The sequence below is a fragment of the Myotis nattereri genome (genome assembly GCF_964212035.1).
Source record: "Myotis nattereri genome assembly, chromosome: 11".
Classification (NCBI taxonomy): Eukaryota; Metazoa; Chordata; class Mammalia; order Chiroptera; family Vespertilionidae; genus Myotis; species Myotis nattereri.
Genome location: NC_138086.1, coordinates 29435012 through 29460029, shown reverse-complemented (window position 1 = coordinate 29460029; position 25018 = coordinate 29435012). Strand labels below are relative to the sequence as shown.

The 25018-nt window shown below is 41.5% G+C and overlaps 1 protein-coding gene across 2 annotated transcripts in view; it reads right to left on the bottom strand.

The window, feature by feature from the left end:
- Window positions 1-986: 986 nt before the first annotated feature.
- The window catches only part of IFT56 (intraflagellar transport 56), a 47954-nt gene continuing 23922 nt past the window's right edge, over window positions 987-25018 (bottom strand). Inside the window, exons 10-18 of one of the 2 annotated variants that reach the window (XM_081101758.1) lie at window positions 17134-17189; window positions 15934-15987; window positions 14643-14706; window positions 12561-12649; window positions 10965-11048; window positions 9992-10061; window positions 8145-8251; window positions 4730-4863; window positions 987-2827 (exon numbers count right to left, since the gene is read on the bottom strand). In XM_081101758.1, the coding sequence (XP_080957884.1) occupies window positions 2716-2827; window positions 4730-4863; window positions 8145-8251; window positions 9992-10061; window positions 10965-11048; window positions 12561-12649; window positions 14643-14706; window positions 15934-15987; window positions 17134-17189 (770 nt within the window). In that variant the 3' untranslated portion in view covers window positions 987-2715. The remainder of the gene's footprint in view (window positions 2828-4729; window positions 4864-8144; window positions 8252-9991; window positions 10062-10964; window positions 11049-12560; window positions 12650-14642; window positions 14707-15933; window positions 15988-17133; window positions 17190-25018) is intronic. The other variant, XM_081101759.1, reaches the window with a different exon arrangement.

Below are 25018 nucleotides of genomic sequence, written 5' to 3'. Positions count from 1 at the left end.
ACTCAGCAAAGAGCCAAACCCAATATGACTTAGCAGGAACCATGAGCCTTAATGGACAGGGATTCTTAGGGATTATCTACTTTCCTTTCTTATAAGTGTAATTTGTGGAGGCCCAAACTTTGTTTTTTTTTTCCCTTCACTCTGGGGTCAGGAAAGAAAGGGGAGAAGGCACATGACATACCCAGGGCTCGCACTCACCACACTTAGAATATCATAATAAGAACGAAATAATAAACTTTAATTTTAATATGTTACAGTAGAATTATTTTGAAGTACAAAAATAATTGTAATTTTTTTTTTACATTTGCAAGTAATATTTTCTGCAGACTATAAATATTACTTGGATGCTGTTAGGGCTATATGATACTTAACGGCCATTTGTAAGCTTCCTGCCACAGGAGAACAGAGACCAGGGAGGGGGAAAAACTTGCTTGACACCAGGAATCAGACCATAAAAGGAACTGAAACTGTCCTGAAGACACTTGATCGCACACCTGCATTCCATCCACATTCCAAGCCCACCCATTCAGCCCCCAAACCCACTGACGACAAGAGCTTCCCGCCAGTGACTGCATATAAGGATGAAACTCCAGCTCCTGAGTGTTGCCGTCATCGCCCCAATGTCCCTTGGCTTGGTGCTGTGTAGCCCTTCCCTTAGGATATCCCACCCCCCGTCCCCCAACCCCTTTCCTTAAATAAATTCAATTCTTCTTTGTCCACCATCTGAGATGGCTATTTAGCCTGCCCGTGCACCACAACCATGCTAACCTTTCAGATGCTATGAACTGCACACGTTATACAACATTCCTAGGCCTGGACCTACCTTTCTCCTGTATCTTCACATGGAGAAAAGCAGTTGTGCAAACCACTCTGCAGTCTTGAGACCATATCAAGACCTTTTAGAAGTAGTTATCCTGAAAGGCGGAACTGGATGGTATCTTTTCTAAACTAGTCTTTATGGTTTTTGGTTTTGTTTGGTTTTTGTTCAATTCTATAGATTGAAAACTTTTTAAGAATTAGTTTAAAATTCTGGGAATTGCTATTTTTGGAATATCAGATCCTACCCCCCAAAAAAGACAGAAAAACACAGGGAGAAGTATTAAATTCAACAAAAGCTCATTTAAAAGTAAATCACCATCAGTGGGAAAGCTTTTCAAATATAGGGAATTTGAAAATAACAGCAATTAACTAGAAGGCACATTTCATCGCCAAAAGCCACTGAGGAGTTCCATCTTTTTTCCACTATTACTTTTCCTAATCTTTTAAGAATAACAAGAAGGATTCTAAAAATTATAGTGGGTTCTTCTCAGATCTGATGCACCTAGTACTTTGGATGCTGAAAAACAATTATTAAAAAAGTAGGAACAACGTATTGAGGAAACAGGAGCTTTATCATATGAAAAGGATGTAACTTTTTTTCTAAAATTCAGTTATTCAGGCCAGTTCCTTTATTTGTGCTCTGAACGGCTTAGATCTGGGTCTAAGATAAAAGACAAGAAAACTGGTCATCTTCCTGAGTAGAGCTGAAAGAACCTTTGCAACTGTTCAGAAGTATCTGAGGTCTTGGATCATCTCTCTTTAGCTGCTTTGACTCCTTCCATGTTCCCATCTCTAGTCTATACACCTTCTTCATCCATAGAGATGGCTCTGCACTTCCTACACCTGTAATACTGGGTGCCTTAAACTCAAAGAAAAAGATATGGTGTAGAAACAAAGGTAATCTGGTACATAAAAACATGCAGGTCTATTTTCAGAAAATAGCTTGTGAGCCTAAGAATGCTCACTTGTATAATAGGTTTACGTTGAGAAAGCTCAGAACATGGGGCTGGAATATTACTTAGGATGGAGCCCAGCCATTAGGAAATCCCTCAAAAGGCTCTACACACCCATGTTCTACATCATTACATTGATACATGGCCGTAATGCACACACATAGCCTTTGCAGCCCTACTTTCAAAATTGATGTTTATTCAGCAAGATACACGAAGGGAAAACCTAACCTGTTTTGTTACCTAAAATATAATGAAGAAATGACAAATGAGAGTTCCTTAACAGATTTTTTTCATAGTACTCACCTTTTAAAAAACTGCACTGTTACTCCACTGCAACATGTTATTATCATCGAGAATTCAGTTACTGAAAGATTAACCCCTGAGCCTATTATCTATTAATGAACGGGCAGCTTGGTAAAGGTTCTTACTGACATTCTTAGAATCATCTAGCTATTTTAACTTCTGTTCTCCCAAGATTCAGAGACCCATTACAAAACTCTTTATGGAATTCCCTAGTAATAAGGGATAGTGTACAGAGACGGCTGAAAATAAGATAATAGGATGATGGTGACTCTTGAGCATTAATGACATTTGTATTGCAGCTTGGAGAAAACGCCATAGAATGTAAATGTAAGAACAAAGCTATGCTGTTCTCCTTAAAGTCAGTAAATTACATGACAGTATTCTGAGTATTTTTGGAAGAAAGGCACCAGATAAGTTCAAAGTCTTATTGCGGGTCAGATCACACAGGGGCCACACCACAGACTATGGCACTTGGTTCAGCCAGGAGGCAAGTCTAAGCAGTCACTGGTCTTGTGGCTTGAAGAACAAGGAAGGAAAACGTCAATAAAATAGAGTCCTGCATCTTACATTAAATTCAAGGAAAATGATTCCCAATTTCCTGTCAAAGCAGTGACTGGTTCCCTAGGCCTCCGGAGGGACGTCAGACAGGCACCCTGTTCTCTTTGGCCCATTTCTTCATGATCCGGATGATGTACTCTACTTGGGTGTTACCCGTACTTCTCAATAGATGGAGCACTTCTCGAAGGGTCTCTCTGAGGAAAGAATTTGAAAGGAAAAGTGATTTAATAGAGAATGAATACTAACAGGTAAAATAAACTCAACTATTCTTCATATACTTCTAGTAGCGCATTTTTGGTAACAGACTCTTTCCCTGTGTATTCATAAACCAATTACAAACTTCCTAGCATTCTATCTTATGGTGGCATAGTAAAATGAAAATTCTTTTCCCCAAACCAAATTTTCCTTGTTTATTTATACTATCTATACACATGTATTAATCTTTTTGTCTTAATATGACATGAGTATTTTTTTTTATAAAGTGCTAAGCACATATTTATTTATTTATTTTTTAAGCATATTTTATTGATTTTTTACAGAGAGGAAGGGAGAGAGATAGAGAGTTAGAAACATCGATGAGAGAGAAACATCGATCAGCTACTTCTTGCACATCTCCTATTGGGGATGTGCCCGCAACCCAGGTACATGCCCTTGACCGGAATTGAACCTGGGACCTTTCAGTCCGCAGGCCGATGCTCTATCCACTGAGCCAAACCGGTTTTGGTGACATGAGTATTTTCATTTTTGTGCTTATTCTGCATGACAGAGGAAAAAAGAGGGTATATCAACCAGCTGGGGGCAGACTTGGATTCCAATTCTAGCTCCTTACTAACAAGTCACTTAACTTGTCTGGGTCCCAGATTTCTCTTTGTTTAAGGTGGCAATTACCATAAACTGGGTATCACTGCCATATTTGTGAAATTTTACAAAGCCAGAAGAATGGATGATTTCCTCAAGAAAAATAACATATTAAAAATATGGAAAAAAAAGAAAGTTAAGAACCAAGAGTTAGCAAATGCCCAGTATTTATGTCTTAAGTAATTTAAATTTAATTAGAATTAGTGTTTTAAGTAATGCATACTAAAACTTCCCTATTACCTTATCAAATATATAGGTAACTGCATATTGATCCTTTTCCCTAAGAGTTCTCTCATGTTTTTGACTTATTTTTTCCCCTCAAAAACCTCTTTTACTTAACAAAATTCTTTTAAACTTTTATTTAGGACTGGAAGTAGATATAAAGCGGGAGATAATTTTTTTTTTTTTTAAATATATTTTATTGATTTTTTACAGAGAGGAAGAGAGAGAGAGAGTCAGAAACATCGATGAGAGAGAAACATCGACCAGCCGCCTCCTGCACATCCCCCACCGGGGATGTGCCCGCAACCCAGGTACATGCCCTTGACCGGAATCGAACCTGGGACCTTTCAGTCCACAGGCCGACGCTCTATCCACTGAGCCAAACCGGTTTCGGCGGGAGATAATTTTTGATAGATTGTTTACTTATAAAATAATCACACTTGCTATTCATACATCAGTAACAAATACATTCCGTGAAGTTATTTTTAGAACACTGAATTTAGTTTTAAGCATTTCAATTTTTGTTACAAATGGAGCTACAAGCCACTTAATTTTATCTAATCTAATGTCTTAGTATTTTCTGGAATATTAGAGGCAAATGAAGAAAAAATTATTAACCACATCTACTCCATTCCTAATTCTTTGAGGCCTAAACTAAAAGACAAGAAAAAGATAATAGGCAAAGAAAAGATAGAAGAGATTGGGGAAGACTTTGTTTATGCAATGGCAATTCATTTAGAGGCAAATATTTATCTTGCTCTTATATTTGAGAGCTGTAGTATGCTCGATGTCCCCAGCATTAGGATTTAGAATGATGTGATTCTATAAAATAAAAAATTTCTGGAGGAAAAAGGTCAGCTACAAATATATAACATCATAAAGTTTTATTTTTATTCATCATTCTAAAACATCTTATACTTTTGAGTTTTCAGAAGAGGATGTCATCATGAAAACAATGCTTTTTCCTTGCAAACCAGCAAATGAGTAGAGGTAGTGTTTGTGGTCTGTGCACTTACTTGGGTTCTCGCCCAGCTAAGATCATCTGGAAAATGCCCACACAGGCCCCCCTCTTGCCTTCCCAATATTCAGGGTTAGGATCCAGCCTCTCTAGGACATCAAAGGCTTTGGCGGAATAGTAAAACTGGCCCATCTGAATAAAAGAGAGAATTGTGCTAGCACTTGTAGTCACAAGATTACACAGAATGAAACTAAACATAAAGATGCCGTGAAGCAGAATTGTATAAAATGAGTGCATGGGTAATGACAAAATTTTCTGTTAGCAAATTAGATAAATTTAAATTCTTTATTAAACAAAGAAAGAAGAAAATCAGTTTGCATACGTAGACTCAATTTAAATTAGCTTACCTTCATTCAGTTTCAACAGTATATATTTTTTACATATAGTCAGGTTATTCTATAAGCAACACATCTGTCATTTCTTCTAATTATATTCTAATCTTGAGAATAAATTCCAACAACTGTGATTTGAACTGAGTATTTTTCATGTCTTCTCAGTACATTCTGTAGGGGATTACTATCGTTTATTTTATGCTAGTTTGATCATGTTCAACTCAAGAGGATGGTCTTTCCCTGACCTCGTCTAAATTCTCAGTATGCTTAGATGTATGCTGAATACTACTCTAAAAAACCAACTCTTTAAAACATTTATTTTGACATATCTTTCCTTGGCCTTGTAGAAAACACTGAATAACATTAAATTTTGCTTAGATGAGTTTACTTGACTGGCAATCAAAAATGTATAGTGGCATATAGCAATTTCACTAAAGGCTGCAAATTGCTGAGTAGTCCTCTAGCCAGTGTGGTTTAGTTACTTCTCCATTCCTATAAACTGTTCTCATAAACATTTGCCAATTTCTTATTTTAAAAATATATTTTATTGATTTTTTTTCAGAGAGGAAGGGATAGGGATAGAAAATTAGAAACATCGATGAGAGAGAAACATTGATCAGTTGCCTCCTGCACACCCTCTACTGGGGATGTGTCCACAACCAAGTTACATGCCCTTGACCAAACCGAACCTGGGACCCTTCAGTCTGCAGGCCGATGCTCTATCCACTGAGCCAAACCAGTTAAGGCCATTTACCAATTTCTTGAAGAGCTCTATTGCATTCTTAGCACAACTTTTTCTCTACTTCAGGGAAAACACAACTTTCCTCCCTTCAGTTCAAATTATACCATCATTCATCCTTCCCTCTTTTCTGTCTATCTCACAGGGAGAAGTGTTCTTTTACTTTAAGAGAGTGGAGGCAGGGAGAGACAGAGACAGAGAAACATTGATGTCAAAGAGACACATCCATTTGTTGCCTCCTGCACACACCCTGATGGGAGCCAGGGATTGAGCCTGCAAACCGAGGCACTTGCCCTTGACCAGAATCGAACCTGCAGCCCTTCAGTCCATGGGCTGACACACTATCCACTGAGCAAAACTGGCTAGGGGAAGAAGTGTTCCTATTCCTTTTCAAAGTTAACCCTTCTTCCTATGTCCTCTTAAGCACTTTTCAGGGTGAAATAACACACATAGAGAATGTTGCATGCTACATAAATGCACAGTTTAATGTCTGATTATAAGGTGAATACAAGTGTAACCACCACGCAGGTCAAGAAAGGAAACATTGACAGCAAAACAGAAGCTCTTTGTGTCCCTTCCAAACCACAACCTTCTCCTTCCCTCTGAATTAACTACTATTCCAACTTTTATGGTCATCAGTCTTTTGACTTTCTTTATAAGCACCTATGTGTATATCTTTAGATAATATACTGAGTATTGCACTTAGAATTTTATCTATATAAAATAATACTATAAATACTCTTGTGTCTTGTGTATATTTATAAGATTCACCTATATTGCTGGATATAACTCTATAATTGTTTTTTAAAAACAATTCTTTATTGTTGAAAGTATTTTTTTCTTCCCTTTCCTTTCTGTTAATCTTCATCCTGTCTCCACTGAGCCAAACCGGTTAGGACATGATTCTTTTTTAAAAAATTTGATTTCAGAGAGAGGGAGGGAGGGAGGGAGGGATAGAAACATCAGTGATGAGAGAGAATCATTGATCACCTGCCTCCTGCATGCCCCCTACTGGGTATCAAGCCCACAACCCAGGAATGTGCCCTGACTGGGAATGGAATTGCAACCTCCTGGTTCACGGGTTGATGCTCAACCACTGAGCCCCACCAGCCAGGCTGTAATGATTCATTTTGACTAACACTAGACTCTCTTTACCTTTACCTGACATTTTTCTCATCTTTTGGATAAGCAGAAATATACCAAAAATAGGAATTTCTGGAATTTGAGGCGAATTTTTAAAAACGCTCTTAATTTTTAAAAAGCTCCCCCCTGCCTTTCCAATGCCCTACATACACACACACACACACACACACACACACACACACACACACAATCAGACCTTTACTAAATGACTGCGTCTTCTTTTTCCTTTTCTGGTTCCTTTGTCTTTCCTGTCCACTATTTGCATATTAGTATTCCCTAAGGTTTACAACAATTTATTTTTTATTTTTATTTTTTTAAAATATATTTTATTGATTTTTTACAGAGAGGAAGGGAGAGAGAGATAGTCAGAAACATCGATGGGAGAGAAACATCGATCAGCCGCCTCCTGCACATCTCCCACTGGGGATGTGCCCGCAACCCAGGTACATGCCCTTGACCGGAATCGAACCGGGGACCTTTCAATCCGCAGGCCGACGCTCTATCCACTGAGCCAAACCGGTTTCGGCTACAACAATTTACTTTTCTCACTTTACTTTCTTTTTTTCTTTTTTTTTTAAATATATTTTATTGATTTTTTACAGAGAGGAAGGGAGAGAGATAGAGAGTTAGAAACATCGATGAGAGAGAAACATCGATCAGCTGCCTCCTGCACACTTCCCACTGGGGATGTGCCCGCAACCCAGGTACATGCCCTTGACCGGAATCGAACCCGGGACCCTTGAGTCCGCAGGCCGACGCTCTATCCACTGAGCCAAACCGGTTTCGGCTCACTTTACTTTCTTATCTGGGCAATCCCACTGTTTTTCAGGGTTTCAATTACTACTGAAATGTTGATGATTTCTCTAAATCTATGTCTCTAGATGTTAGAGGACACCTTTCTTAAGCTTCAAAACCAAATTTCCAAATCCTGGGTGAATGGATGCTATCTAAAGATTCACAGCCTTTGGAAATCTAAAACCTCCTCTCTAAATCATTATTTCATATACACATAAAAAACCCCGTCATGCTATCTATCTCTGAACTCAGTTCATTCATAACAGAGATGACATTTCTGCTATCACTATGCAAATATTCTCACCAACAGCCATTTAGTCTGTAGGACACTTTCCCCTAACACTTAGCTAATGCTGCATTGTGATGCTGATCTTCAATTTCCCTGTATCCTCATTCAGACTCACCTTGTAGCAGTCATTAGCAATGAGCTGTAAGAGGCTAAAGGACTCGCCAGAGGTTTCCATCTTGAGATAAAGTTCCCAGGCTAGTCTTGGTTTCTTATTCATTATATCTACAAAAAAGAAACAAAGATTTATGCTTTTTAAATGTACAAGAAATAAATTTCTACACCTTGCTATTTTATGGATTTAGTTCTATGTTTCAAATATAAAAAGTAATGCTAAATTGCCCTAACTGGTTTGGCTCAGTGGATAGAGCGTCGGCCTGCGGACTCAAGGGTCCCAGGTTTGATTCCAGTCAAGGGCATGTACCTTGGTTGCGGGCACATACCCAGTAGGGAGTGTGCGCGAGGCAGCTGATCGACGTGTCTCTCTCATCGATGTTTCTAACTCTCTATCCCTCTCCCTTCCTCTCTGTAAAAAAATCAATAAAATATATATTTTTAAAAAAATGCTAAATAGCTCTTAAATGGAAAGCTCGCAATGTTGGCATTAAGTTGGTTCCCTATCTGAATTATACCGTACTTATTTTTTATTTAAGTTAGTATTCAGATAATTATGTCTTTTTAAGTTGGGTTGATTTCTAGTAGTTCCCACTTAGGTCATCTGCTTAAAAGAGGACACCTATCATTCATTCAATTCTGCTCATATATTTTCAGCCTCACTTAGAATATCTGACTGCTAAAATTTTCCTGCAACCTTAAAACTCAAGGAACATTTTTTTAAAATATATTTTATTGATTTTTTACAGAGAGGAAAGGAGAGAGATAGAGAGCCAGAAACATTGATGAGCGAGAAACATCAATCCCCCTACTGGGGATGTGCCCGCAACCAAGGCACATGCCCCTGACCGGAATCGAACCCAGGACCCTTGAGTCTGCAGGCCGACGCTCCATACACTGAGCCAAACCGGTTCTGGCTCAAGGAACATTTTAAATCCAGATGAACAGAAGGAGCAATAAAAGATAGTAGAGAGAGAGACAGAGAGAGACAGAGACTGTAAGCTAAATAATATTTTAACAATTATGTTTTTGACATTTTGCCCCATTTTAGTTCTGCATCATAGTGAAAAGATAAAATTAGCTTAACAGTATCATTTCACACAAAACAACACTGTAATCTGGAAACTTTAACAGGAAGAACCTGCCATCTTTCAGGACTGGACATGCTAGGGCAATGCTACATGGCAGACCTAATCACACGGTAGAATTATATATGTGCATGGCCACCCTAACTGACCATCATTAATAACACTGTAAACTGAGGCTCATTAATAACACAATTTTGGTGTTCACTTGTTTTATAGCACAAAACAAAATTAGAAAATGCTCAGTATAATTTCCTTCCAGAAGATTTTGCAGCGGGGAACAAAAAGATAATTCTTCTATAACATTTGAAAGAAGACTCACAGCCCAGCTGGTGTGACTTGAGTGGTTGAGCGTCGACCTGTGAACCAGGAGGTCACAGACCCGATTCCTGGTCAGGGCACATGCCCAGTTTGCAGGCTCGATCCCCAGTGTGAGGCATGCAGGAGGCAGCCTATCAGTGAATTCTTCTCATCACTGATGCTTTTACTCTTTCTCTCTCCCTTCCTCTCTGAAATCAATAAAAATATATCTTTAAAAAAAAAAGACTCACAGTATGATCATGGGGATATAAAGTACAGCATAGGGAATCCAGTCAATAATATTGTAATAACTACACATGGTATCAGATAGGTACTAGATTTATCAGGGTGATAACTTAGTAAGTTATATAATGTCTAATCACTTGGGTATACACCTGAAACTAATATAATATTGTATGTCAACTGTAATTGAAAAATAAAAAATTACAGTAAAAAAAAGACTCACAGCATCGAGCTAACCAACTGAGGTAAATGTAATCATTTTTTAACTTCTCACTTTGTATTAAAAGGAAAACCTGCAAGAAGAGGAAAGAAAGGGAATAAACATGAAGATGGTTTTGCAGTAAAAACATTCATATCTGCTTATCTTACATTAATGCTTAACACAGCCTAATAGATGACCAAATTCTACACAGGCTGCTAAGATAGTGAAGGACAAAATTGTGGTGATTTTAACATACTACTCTGGTATTCATATCACAAGCTGACAAAAGGTTGGTAAGGATATAAAAGACTTGAACAAAATAATTAACAACTGTACAATACATATTATTTTCAAGAATGCTTGATCATGCTACTGGGCAATTTTAAAGGGTTGGTGTTACACAGACCACATTCTGTGACCACAATACAATTAAGTTAGAAATCAAAATTTAAAACCTGAGAAGGATAATGCATGCTTGAAAATCATAAAACATTTTAAAATAACTCAGTCAAAAGAGGAATCATAATGGAAATTAGTTGAATAATTTGTTGACTAACAAAATTCAATTGAATAATTCAACTGAATTATTTTGAATAATTTAAACAAATCACTCTATGAAGTTAGAAGCAAGATCATTGTTAGCCTTATAGTAAAGAGATTGATTCAAAGAGGGGATGAGGAGGTTTCTAGGATTATGATAATACTCTGTTTCATGATTTGGGTTCTAATTATTTGAAAAATCCATCTAGCTATATGCTTTGATTTATATATCTTTCTCCATTTATATTATGCTTTTATAAAATTTATCAGAAAAGGAAAACATTTATGTGGTCATAAAATCCATATACCTATTCACATTGTACTTTCTAATGTGACCTAAGAAAAAAAGAAACTTTTACTAGTCCTTTACCCTTGAACATTTTATTTCAGTGAGAAAAAGACAACAATGTTTTTAGACAGAATCATTCGAATGCCTTCTAAAGCAGGTACCCACCTCTTCACCCTCACTGGTATTGCCTGTTGCAGCTTTGGCTTGTGCATAATTAAAGTTAAAGATGTCATCATTATAGAAGTAACTCTGAAAAACATCCCAAGAACAGGTCACATTGAGCATCCTATCTAATAAAAGAGAAACATGGTAATTGGCGTACGACCGCTACCCTTCCCATTGGCTAATCAGCGAGATACGCAAATTAACTGCCAGCCAAGATGGTGGCCGGCAGCCAGGCAGCTTGAAACTAACATGAGGCTTGCTTGCTTTAGTGACAGAGGAAACCAACGCTCCCCACCTGCTTTGCCGGCCTCTGAGCCTGCAGTTTAAGAAACATTGTAACGAATATAGAAGCTAAACAAAATCCCAGAAACCTGCTTTCAGCGAGGCTGAGGCCCAGGCCGGGATCTTAGAGCTGGAGTTATACAGTGTTTCAACTATAGAACCGAAACAAACCAGATACCTTCTTTCAGCAGCAGAAGCCTCAGAGCTGGAGCCAGAGCTAAAGCTGGCCCAGAATTTTAAAAAAGAAGAAAAAAAGGACCAGTTGGGAGCTTCAGTCGGCCTGAAGACAGCCCTCAGCCCCTCACCCAGACTGGCCAGGCACCCCAGTGGGGACCCCCACCCTGAAGGGTGTGTGACCAGCTGCAAACAGCCATCATCCCCTCACCCAGGCTGGCCAAGCACCCCAGTGGGGACCCCCACCCTGAAGGGTGTGTGAGCAGCTGCAAACAGCCATCATCCATCCCCTCACCCAGGCTGGCCAAGCACCCCAGTGGGGACCCCCACCCTGATCCAGGACACCCTTCAGGGCAAACCAGCCGGCACCCACCCTTGCACCAGGCCTCTACCCTATATAGTAAAAGGGTAATATGCCTCCCAGCACCGGGATCAGCGGAGCCACGAGGCTTCCTGGCACTGGGATCAGCGTGACAGGGGGCAGCGCCCAAACCCCTGATCGCCCTGCGGCTGTGTGTGTGACAGGGGGCGGGGCCACAACCTCCCTATCCGCCCTGCTCTGTTCGTGACAGGAAGGCGCCCCAACCCCCTGATCGGCCCTGCTCTGTGCCTGATAGGGGGGAGCTCCCCAACCCTCTGATTGACCCTGCTCTGTGCGTGACAGGATATGGAGCCCCACCCCCTTGATGGGCCCTGCTCTGTGAGTGACAGGGGGCAGCACCCTAACCCCCTGATTGGCCCTGCTCTATGCATGACAGGGGGCGGCGCCCCAACTCCCCAATCGGCCCTGCTCTGAGCCCAACCAGGGGCTGCACCTAGGGATTAGGCCTGCCCTCTGCCACCCAGGAGCAGGCCTAAGCCAGCAGGTCGTTATCTCTTGAGGAGTCCCAGACTGCGAGAGGGCACAGGCCGGGCTGAGGGACGGCCCCCCTCCCCACCGATTGCACAAATTTTTGTGCACCAGGCCTCTAGTTACCATATAAAATAGAAAAACATGTTATACAAGATAAACACAAAAATAAGCGTAAGGAATTAGCTGATGCCACCATAATAAAAAGGCCATCTCTAAGAATATCTTCTCTCCGACATATTATATATAGTATTTTGTATACCAAGTCATCTAGAAAATTCTATACTGACCTTAAATGAGTTGAGGTAAATCAGGACATCATCAAATTGCTTGAGCAGGAAGAAACAGGACGCCATGCACTGTCTCCCTGGTATTGTATCTGAGATGGAATGGGAACAGACACCATGTCTACTCAAGAAACTAAAAGGCATCTTTAGCAGAAATTTCAGTTATTTATAATTTAGAGATAGGAATGTATTACCAGACCGCTTTCTAGATTCTGAAGTTATAGCTTCTGTTTAGTGAACAAAACCTCAGCATAATGGAGATCACAGTACTTCAGAGTGACCAATAATCTCTCTCCATGTTAGCTCTGAGTTCAAAATGAACACATGCCCTGCAGGCTACAGTATTCTCCAGATCACTTTTTATTTTCTTTCCCAACTCTGACACCTGCACATACAACTAATGTGGCGCGGTCTCCATCGTTACTCATCTAAGACAACCTAGCCCTTTTTAAAAATATATATTTTTACTGATTTCAGAGAGGAAGGGAGAGGGAGAGAGAGATATAACATCAATGAGAGAGAATCATTGACTGGCTGCCTCCTGCACGCCCCCACTGGGGATCGAGCCCACCACCCAGGGAATGTGCCTTGACCAGGAATCGAACTGTGACCTCCTGGTTCATAGGTTGATGCTCAACCACTGAGCCACACTGGCCAGGCAACCTAGCACTTTCGATCTCAAATGGAAAATAAATTTGCCATGGAACCACCTGATCCTGATCCTGACCCAACCGTCTGTCTGGTATCATCTTCCTATCTGAGGCAGCAGACGGTTAGTGTCGCCTCCACGCTTGCCATTGGCACTCCCAATCCCCCTTATTCTCTTTCTGCTCAATTTTCCCCATAGCAACTCATCATAGTCATATATATTATATAATCTATTTATTTTTTATGTTTATAGTCTGTCACACTAGACTGTATGTTCCACAAAAGAAGGGGGATTTTAGTTTTGTTTACTGCTATATCCCTAACACCTCAATAAATTTTTGTAGTATGAATGAGTGAAATGGGGAAAGGAAATATTATTTGATAAATGGTTTTGGTGAAATATTTGGAAAAAAATCCAGGGGTGATAAAAATATTTAACAACCAGTTCAGCATGAACACATCATCAGAATAGATGCTGGCCATAGACAATTGGTATGGACAGCCATACCAGTTCACACTGGTTATGGGCCCTTTTTATAGCTCTTCCTCAAGTCTTACACTGAATCTTGACTGATGAAATCAATACTTTAAGAACAGAAACAAAGCCACAAAACAAACTGTGGGAAATATGGATGAATATTATATAACTGCAGGGGTCAAAGCACTGTCTAAGCTTGATACCCATGTTAGAATTCATTATGGAGAGGATGAACTTAATTAAATAAGGTTTAAATAGTTTAATATAAGAAAAAAATATGATAGGCAAAGTTAAAAGTCAAATGACCCACTGGGAAAAAAATATCTATAAGAGCTCTTGAAAAATCAATTAAAGTTACCATTTCAAATTAAAAAAAAACAAAAACAGAATAAAAAACTCATAAACTAGCCCTAATCAGTTTGGCTCAGTGGATAGAGCGGCGGCCTGCAGACTCAAAGGTCCCAGGTTCAATTCCGGTCAAGGGCATGTACCTTGGTTGCGGGCACATCCCCAGTAGGGGGTGTGCAGAAGGCAGCTGATCGATGTTTCTCTCTCAATGATATTTCTAACTCTCTATCCCTCTCCCTTCCTCTCTGTAAAAAAAAAACCAAAATAAAATAAAATCAATTAAAAAAACCCCTCATAAACTAAAGAATATATTTATTCTTCTCTATTTCTAAATTCTCTCATCCCACTCCAGCTGACATGCTGAAAAGAGCTAATTCCAATATTCTCTCCTGTGTCTGACTTCCCACCTTATAATGGGAAACTTAACAGATGTAGCACTTATTCTTATTCATTTTAGAATGTTAGATGAATAATATTTTATTTATTTAAACGAGGCATGGGGCCTGCCGACTATGAGTTTGACATGCTTGCCAAAGACTCAAACTTGACCAGGCAGTATACAACCAGCTCAAATTATGGATCATGTTCATAAGTACATATTTCAGACATACCACATTCACTAGCTGATCCTCCCACCAACTGGAAGAACTGCTGGGCAATTTTCATATGATCCCTCTGAAAAACAAAGCAGAGCTTCTATAGAGGAATAAAATGAAAATATTTTATTTATATTATACTTTATGGTTTTAACGTACTTATCAGGATTTAACACATACTCTTGTTTTAAATCCTCCCAAACAAAACCAATTCTGATTAGCACACAACTAGAAAATGATAACCTGAAACTGAATTAGCACCTACTCTAGCCCTAGCCGGTTTGGCTCAGTGGATAGAGTGTCGGCCTGCAGACTGAAAGGTCCCAGGTTTGATTCTGGTCAAGGGCACGGTTGCAGGCTCCTCTTGACCCGGGCCCTGGTCGGGGTGCGTGCAGGAGGCAACCAATTAATGTGTCTCTCTCACATTGATGTTTCTCTCTCTCTGTTTCTCTCCCTCCCACTCTCTCTAAAAATCAATAGAAATATATCCTCGAGTGAGGATTAAAAAAAACCTAAAAACCTACTCTGGGACAGATAGAAAACAAGAAAAAAAAATCCATCCCAAAGTTCTATCCTAAAAGTACCTTCACTAAATGAACTCATTCATGTACTCATTCATTCACTTAAATATTTATTACTCTTTTACCATATATTAGAACTTGTAATATGACTATGGTCATAACAAAGAGTATTTATTAAACAAACTCATTCATATATTCAATAACTTAATTGCCTATCTGTTAAATGAGGCTCTGTGAAGTGAGCTGGAGATAAGATTTATTTATATCTCACTTTGTTCCAAAAAGAACTTATTATTATTTAGAATATTAGAATTCTAAAAAATAATTCTTATTCTTTTTAGAATGTTAGATGAATAATATTTAGATTAATAAGAGCTTAATTTTAGACACAGTTTTTGTATTTATAAAAAGCATTCCAATAGAAACAATTATTCCCATTTTCCAGATGCCAAAATTATAGCTCAGAGCTGTACAATGTTGAAAAAAAAGTCACTGAAAATAAGAATGAAGCTGTGCAATGGTTAGATATATATACACTGTTTAAAAATTGGGCTCTTTTTAAACAAAGCAACAATTCTTAGCATTAAAGGCTTTTTTCTTTTTTTTCTTTTTGTCTTCAACAGAATTCTTTTTACAATGAGACCTGATTGGGGGGTATGGAGAAATGAGGACTGCAGAAGAGCCTATTTGTAAGCTTGCTGCTGGTTGAAGATTGACATTTGTTTTGTTTTTTCCCATACACTATAACTTGGCAAACTATAGATTACTGGTGATGTCATACTCACCGATCCCATTTCCTGGCCAAGGGCTGCATTGACCACTCCTTTGAGGATATACTCCTGGAAACATGCAATAACACTGATTGATTTCAAAGGAATGTGGAGCTAAGAGATATCTTTCAGGTTAATTATTTGCAACAACTCAGTACTTCACATATATTATCAAAAGTTACCCAGGGCCTCTTTTCTCTGTTCTATCCCTGGCCTGAATGAAAGAATTAAGAGATTTTCATTTGGTTCCAGCAGGCAAGTGTCCATATAACAGAACGCACCATATTTGTAAATTCTCAATCTTAAGCAGAAATAACTCAGTGGGAACTTCTAGGAATTAAGTTTTATTTCATTTCAATATAATGGAAACAAATTAACAGTAAAAATGCTTACATAATAATTTGTATCACCTTGTCAGCCACTGCCATTCTCTGTGACCATTGCATATATATTATTTCCCCTTTTCAATGCTATAGTAACTTTCCTTTGCTAGTGTCTCTTTCTTTCTTTCTTTCTTTCTTTCTTTCTTTCTTTCTTTCTTTCTTTCTTTCTTTCTTTTTTTTAAAAAAAGTGTCCTCTAGTTTCCATCTGTAAAGCATTCTCTTTTGGAGTCCTAGGGCCTCACCTATATCCTTGTCAGACTTGGTTCTATTCTTTAACAGACATCCTCCTTAGCAGCTTTATCAATTTTTATATGGGTGCTCTCCTTTTTCTTAAGAAGCCTCATACTAGTAAAAAGAATCATACAGAAGATGCTAAAGCTTTTAATGCATTTGAGAAATATGTCTGTTTAGACTTCATGGGGTTTTTCATTCCATAAGTAGAATGACTACTGTGTGCTTAGTGTACATAGCATTGGAGATACAATGCTGACACAAGGAGCTAATCATCAGGTGATGGGCGGAGACAAGTTGCAGGCAATTATCTAGCGATATACCAGTAAGTCGTTGCTTTCATCAGAATTCTAGATTCCAGTATTTTTAAATCTCAACTCTTTGGGGGAAATGACCACATATAAGGGAGTTTAAAAATACCCAAAACCCCAGAACATTCATTCTTATGTCAACAGTCTCACAAAACATTCCTAGATCAATACGTGGACTTTCCTGGGATTCTATAAGCAGTAATCTTCTTTAATATGCCTTCCAGCTATTGTTCCAAAGTTCCATTTTAAACAGAACTTGGTTAGTAAAAATATAACACGTTCTTAATTACCTGAGGAGTAGCAGGTTCCAGATCCTTGATTAAGTTATAAGCTTCTTGTACATCATCTGAAATACAAAAAAATAAGTAGCTATACTAGTCCATATTTCAGCAAACTCTTCTGAAACAGTCACCAAAAAGTAAGATCCTTCAGTACTCAAACATTTGTGAGAATTATGATATACTAGAGGCCTGGTGCACAAAAATTTGTGCACTCGGGGAGGAGCGGGGCCCCTCAGCCTGGCCTGTGCCCTCTCGCAATCTGGGACCCCTCAGGAGATAACAACCTGCTGGCTTAGGCCTGCTCCCGGGTGGCAGAGGGCAGGCCCAATCCCTAGGTGCAGCCCCTGGTCGGGCTCAGAGCAGGGCCGATTGGGGAGTTGGGGCGCCGCCCCCTGTCATGCACAGAGCAGGGCGATCGGGAGGTTGTGATGCTACCCTCAGTCACGCTCAGGGTAGAGCCGATTGGGGGGTTGGGGCACCGTCCCCTGTCACACTCAAGGCAGGGTCAATGGGGAGGTTGTGGCGCCACCCCCTGTCATGCACAGAGCAGGGCCAATCGGGGTTGGGGCGCTGCCCCCTGTCACGCACAACGCAGGGCCCATCAGGGGGCTGGGGCGCCGCCCTCTATCACCCACAGAGCAGGGCCAATCAGGGGGTTGGGGTGCCGCCACGCTCACACTCAGGGCAGGGCCAATGGGGAGGTTATGGCTCTACCCCAGCAGTGGGCAAACTACGGCCTGTGGGCCGGATCCGGCCCGTTTGAAATGAATAAAACTAAAAAAAAAAAAGACCGTACCCTTTTATGTAATGATGTTTACTTTGAATTTATATTAGTTCACACAAACACTCCATCCATGCTTTTGTTCCGGCCCTCCGGTCCAGTTTTAGAACCTATTGTGGCCCTCGAGTCAAAAAGTTTGTCCACCCCTGCTCTACCCCATCACACACAGAGCAGGGCCCGTGGGGCGGGGAGGTTGGGACGCCGCACCCTGTCACACACAGAGCCGCAGGGCGATCTGGGGGTTGGGGAGCTCCCCCCTATCAGGCACAGAGCAGGGCTGATCAGGGGGTTGGGGCGCCTTCCCCTGTCACGAACAGAGCAGGGTGGATAGGGAGGTTGTCCCCCTGTCACACACAGAGCTGCAGGGCGATCAGGGGGTTTGGGCACTGCCCCCATCACGCTGATCCCGGTGCCGGGAGGCATATTACCCTTTTACTATATAGGGTAGAGGCCTGGTGCAAGGGTGGGGGCCGGCTGGTTTGCCCTGAAGGGTGTCTTGGATCAGGGTGGGGGTCCCCACTGGGGTGCCTGGCCAGCCTGGGTGAGGGGATAAAGGCTGTTTGCAGCTGGTCACACACTCTTCAGGGTAGGGGTCCCCACTGGGGTGCCTGGCCAGTCTGGGTGAGGGGCTGAGGGCTGTTTTCAGGCTGGGGGTGACTGAAGCTCCCAACCGCTCCTTTTTTCCATTTTTTTTAAATTTATTCTGGGCCAGCTTTAGCTTTGAGGCTTGGCTCCAGCTCTTAGGCCTCCGCTGCTGAAAGTAGGTTTCTGGCCTTTGCTTACAATGTTGCGATCCTGCTGGGTGAAGCCCGGCGGACTAAAGCAGGTTTCTGAGGTTTTGTTTAGCTTCTATATTTGTTACATAGTTGCTTAGAGTTGCAGCTCAGAGGCCCGCAGTGGCAGGCAGGGAACATTGGTTTCCTCCGTCACTGAAGCAAGCAAGCCTCATGTTAGTTTCAAGCTGCCTGGCTGCCGGCCACCATCTTGGCTGGCAGTTAATTTGCATATTGCCCTGATTAGCCAATGGGAAGGGTAGTGGTCGTACGCTAATTACCATGTTTCTCTTTTATTAGATAGGATTTTATCTGTCCTTTAAGCTTCTGTCAAGTTCAATGTTGAATAGTTATCCTAAAGATAACCAAATATCCTTAGGAAACCCATATTAAGCCATGTAGCACTTAAAAAATGTTCAAGGAGAACCAAGATGGCGGCATAGGTTAACGCCGGAGTTTGCTGCTTTGAACAACTACTTCAAAAGTGAAACCAGAAAACGGAAGGGACATCACCCAGAACCAAAGGAACGCTGGCTGAGTGGAAGTCCTACAACTAGGAGGAAAGAGAAACGCATACGGACACTCAGAGGAGGCGCAGTGCTGAAGTCAAATTCTGAGGTGCGGAGTGCGCGGAGCAGGCTGGCGGCGGGGGGCGCAGTTGGCATTTTCAATTGGGAGGGAGTCGCAGACTCTGAGCTCCAGATACAGGCGAGTCTTTAGGGACCCAGACTCAAACGGAAGAAGCGGGACTGTCTGGCTTCGGTCAGAGCGAGTGCAGCTTTCTCTCTGAGGTTTGCAGCCGTTGCTGGGACTCAGAGAGGCAGAGCCCCTGGGGACGGGACTGAGAGCCGCCATAACTGCTCTCTCCGGCCCACCCTGTTGATCCTGTGCGACCTGCCCCACCCAAGCCCTGCACAGAGGCATTTGCCGGATAGCCTCAGGCAAAGGCTAGATTAGCACCTCCCTAGAGGACAGAAGTTCTCTCACTGCAGACACAGCTGATTCTCATAGCCACTTGGCCTGGAGGTCAAACCCTCCCTGGTATTAGCTACAGCAATCAAGGTTTAACTATAAGACTGCGCACAAAGACCACTAGGGGGTGCACCAAGGAAGCATAACAAAATGCGAAGACAAAGAAACAGGACAAAATTGTCAATGGAAGATATAGAGTTCAGAACCACACTTTTAAGGTCTCTCAAGAACTGTTTAGAAGCCGCCGATAAACTTAATGAGATCTACAAGAAAACTAATGAGACCCTCGATCTTATATTGGGGAACCACCTAGAAATTAAGCATACACGGACTGAAATAACGAATATTATACAGACTCCCGACAGCAGACCAGAGGAGCGCAAGAATCAAGTCAATGATTTGAAATGCGAGGAAGCAAAAAACACCCAACCGGAAAAGCAAAATGAAAAAAGAATCCAAAAATGCGAGGATAGTGTAAGGAGCCTCTGGGACAGATTCAAGCATACCAACATCAGAATTATAGGGGTGCCAGAAGATGAGAGAGAGCAAGATATTGAAAACCTATTTGAAGAAATAATGACAGAAAACTTCCCCCACCTGGTGAAAGAAATGGACTTACAGGTCCAAGAAGCGCGGAGAACCCCAAACAAAAGGAATCCAAAGAGGACCACACCAAGACACATCATAATTCAAATGCCAAGAGCAAAAGATAAAGAGAGAATCTTAAAAACAGCAAGAGAAAGAAACTCAGTTACCTACAAGGGAATACCCATACGACTGTCAGCTGATTTCTCAACAGAAACTTTGCAGGCCAGAAGGGAGTGGCAAGAAATATTCAAAGTGATGAATACCAAGAACCTACAACCAAGATTACTTTATCCAGCAAAGCTATCATTCAGAATGGAAGGTCAGATAAAGTGCTTCACAGATAAGGAAAAGCTAAAGGAGTTCATCACCACCAAACCAGGATTATATGAAATGCTGAAAGGTATCCTTTAAGAAGAGGAAGAGGAAGAAAAAGGTAAAGATACAAATTATGAACAACAAATATGCATCTATCAACAAATGAATCTAAGAATCAAGTGAATAAATAATCTGATGAACAGAATGAACTGTTGATCATAATAGAATCAGGGACATAGAAAGGGAATGGACTGACTATTCTTGGGGGGGAAAGGGGTGTGGGAGATGCGGGAAGAGACTGGACAAAAATCGTGCACCTATGGATGAGGACAGTGGGTGGGGAGTGAGGGCGGAGGGTGGGGCGGGAACTGGGAGGAGGGGAGTTATGGGGGGAAAAAAGAGGAACAAATGTAATAATCTGAACAATAAAGATTTAATTAAAAGAAAAAAAAATGTTCAAGCAAAAAATATAGATTGGGTGTTACATACCAATGACACTAGTTATCTAAGAAAAACAACCATTTTTTAAAATGTTTCAACAACAATAAAAAAGATATATACAGAGGTGAGCAAAAGTAGGTTCAATTATCAATCATCATTACCTAAAAGATAAATCCTAAGTAAGGATAAGAAACAATAACAACAATAATAAGACAAATAATATAAATAAATATAATCATTAAATAAAATAATGAAACAAGAATAAACTCTGTTTCGTGTACTCACAACTATAAACCTACTTTTGCTGACCCCTGTATTAAGCATGTAGGAAATGACATGAAGTCTGTGATTTGCTTTCCAACATCTCAGCAACAACAAAAAAAGAGGGAGGACAGATGAAAAAATACTGTTAATATCTTAAAAACCATTGAATCTGGGATGATTATGTGGGTGTCCATACTACTTTTATTTATGTCTGAAAATTTTTATAATAAAAATTGACAATTAAAAGATTAATTTATGAAATATATAAGGTGCTTCTTTTTTTGTTTTATTTTTGTTAATCCTCATCTGAGGATATTTTTCCATTTATTTTTAGAGAGAGTGGAAGGGAGGGAAGGGGAGAAACAGAGAGAGAAAAGCATCGATGTGAGAGAGACACATCTATTGGTTGCCTTCCACAGGCGCCCAACCAAGGCCAGGGATCAAGCCTGCAACTGAGGTACCTGTCCTTGACAAGAATTGAACCCGGACCCTTCAGTTCGAGGGCAAATGCTCTATCCACTGAGCCAAACCAGCTAGGGCAGATGTTTCTTTAATTCTTATCACAAAGTATATTTCTTTGTGCTTACATATCACATAGAACTGTTTGCAAGTTCATGTTTTTATTTTAATCAACACTTAGCATTTTCCTCAGTGAGGATTATGTTGTCTGGTTGGTTTCTCCCATGCATCTAAAAAGTCCCACACTGTTAGTCTGAAGTCCATGATGGAGTGCCACCACCAGTGCGTGGCCACTATTGCCCTGCACTTAAAACAATTACAGCAAATACAAAACAGTTCATGATAAAAAATGCTTAAGAAGATGTGGATGTACATCAAGCATGTCAAACTCAAAGGCTAACACGGGCCAAATAAACAAGGTTTAAGTTTATGTGGGCCGCAAAAAAACAAAAGCTTCAATTTTCATAGAAACATAGGTTTACGATTCTGGTCAAGGGCATTAAAAAACAAAAACAAAGAAAAGAAACCTAGGTTTATTTCGATAGAGATATGCTCAATACAAAGGGCTGAAACAAATGAGCAATCATTAACATAAAATAAAAGAACATTTTAATAAAAATTAACATTTTTTCTTGAACATTAACTTACCGGACACTATAACTGCACAAATTAATAAGTGTAATGCAAATATTTCCTGTTGCACACACCAAACAAGTCACTACAAGACTAATGACATGGCAATTGGCTGCTAAAATATTCGCTGCTAATATCAGTGGAGAAAAATGGTGCGCCTGCACGTAAAGTGTGTAAGAGAAATGAATGCAACACGATTATAGAATCAGTCATTAGCGAACATTGTAGTTCATTATTAATAATTACGTATAACAGGATATTTTAAAAATTAAATTACGAAATTTTTAAAAATATATATTTTATTCGAAAACCAAGATGGCGGCGTAGGGAGTGGACCTGTGTGTGCCGCTCTCTCACAGCATCATTGAAACTACCAACTATGAGGCAAACAACCACCACTCAGAACCATGGGGAAGTTGGCCCAGTGGGAGATCTACAACTGGAAGAAAAGAAAGAAGCGCAGTGAGACTGAGTGGGAGCTACGGAGGCGCCAAAAACAGAGGTACGCAGTCACACGCCAGGCGGGCTGCAACTGGATTCGCGGTTTTTTTTCCGATCGGAAGCGGTTACGAACCCTCGAATCCTCTGGGCTTGCTCGGGGCGGGTCTCTGAGGCCCCAGATCCCACGGGGAGAGGCGGCCATGGCCTTGCAGTGGTCGGAAAGCGAGGGAAGCTCTGACGCGCGGCTGCTCGCCGGCACTGAGGGATGCGAAGTCCTGGCGACTCCCTGAGACCCAGCCCTACTCAATTTACATCCCCATCCAAGCTGTGCCAGGTGCACAAAAAGACCCACCTGCGCTTTTGCAGCCTAACCCAACAAATTGCAGACTTCAACTGCTCGCAGCCATGGGAGACACACTCAAGAAGCAGACCCAGGAGAACCAAGATGGCGGCGTAAGGAAGAGACCTGTGCGTGCTGCCTCACACAACAACATTGAAACTACCAACTATAGGACAAACAGCGATCATACAGAACCATGGGAAAGTTGGCCCAGTGGAAGCTCTACAACTGGAAGGAAAGAAAGAACATTGAGACTGAGTAGGATGTGCAGAGACACCAAGTACAGAGCCCAACCCAACAAACTGCAGATTTCAACTCCTCGCATAGAAAGAAGAGCATTGAGACTGAGTAGGATGTGCAGAGGCACCAAGTACAGAGCCCAACCCAGCAGGCTGCAGATTTCAGCTCCTCGCATCCGGGAGGGACGCAATCGGGGGTCGGAGTAGGAACGGCCCGGTGAGGCTGAAACGGCGCTGGTGAGGTTGGGACGGCCCGGTGAGGTTGAAACTGCCCCGGTGAGGTAGGGACGGCCCCGGTGAGGTTGAAACTGCCCTGGTGAGGTTGGGACGGCCCGGTGAGGTTGAAGCAGCCCCGGTGAGGTTGGGACGGCCCCGGTGAGGTTGAAACTGCCCTGGTGAGGTCGGGACAGTCCCCGTGAGGTTGAAACGGCCCCGGTGGGGTTGGGACGGCCCCGGTGAGGCTGAAATGGCCCCAGTGAGGTTGAAACGGCCCCAGTGAGGTTGAAATGGCCCCGGTGAGGTCGGGATGGTCCCGGTGAGATCGGGATGGCCCCAATGAGATTGAAACGGCCGCGGTGAGGTCGGGACGGCCCCGGTGAGGTTGAAGCGGCCCCGGTGAGGTGGGCATGGCCTCAGTGAGGTTGAAACGGCCCCAGTGAGGTAGGGATGGCCCTGGTGAGGTTGGGACAGATAATGGGGGACCAGTATAGACTGATGAACAGGGGTAGATGCAGAGGCAGAGCAACATTGAACAGACTGTCAAACTACAGTGGGAAGCCTGGGGAGGGTTTTGGCGGGGATTAAGAGATCAACCGAAGGACTTACATGCATGCATATAAGATTAACCAATGGACACAAGACACCGGGGGGGGGGGGGTGGGGGGGGGTACGGGCCGGGGGAATGTCAAGGGGGGTAAAAAAAGGAGACATATGTAATACTCTTTGTAATACTTTAAGAAATAAAAATTATAAAAAAAATATATCTATATATTTTATTGATTTTTTTTTTTCAGAGAGGAAGGGAGAGGGATAGAGAGTTAGAAACATCAATGAGAGAGAAACATTGATCAGCTGCCTCCTGCACACCTCCTACTGGGGATGTGCCCACAACCAAGGTACATGCCCTTGACCAGAATCAAACCTGGGACCCTTAAGTCTGCAGGCTGACGCTCTATCCACTGAGCCAAACCAGCTAGGGAAAATTACGAAATTTTTATTAAAACATTTCTTGCATACTGTTATATTGGCTGGGCCGCAAAAATATTCATTGTGGGCCACGAGTTTGACATGATTCCTGTATATTATACACTAGAGGCCCGGTGCACAAAATTTGTGCACAGTAAGGTCCCTAGGCCTGGCCAGCAATCAGGGCTGATCAGGGTCTTTCGGCTGCCAGCTGGGGCCTGCCTTCGCTCCGCACCACCCCCTGGTGGTCAGCGCATGTCATAGCGAGCGATCGAACTCCCAGTTGAACTGAGGGGACACTTTGCATATTAGCCTTTTATAAATATAGATGGGGAAACCCTAGGAAAAAGAAAGAACTGCCAGGGATGGGAAGGAAAAACTGAAATACAATGGGCAAAGAACAGAGGAGAGGAAAATAGAAAAATAGAATGAGGGAGAAGGTTGGAAGCAACAGAGGAAGAAA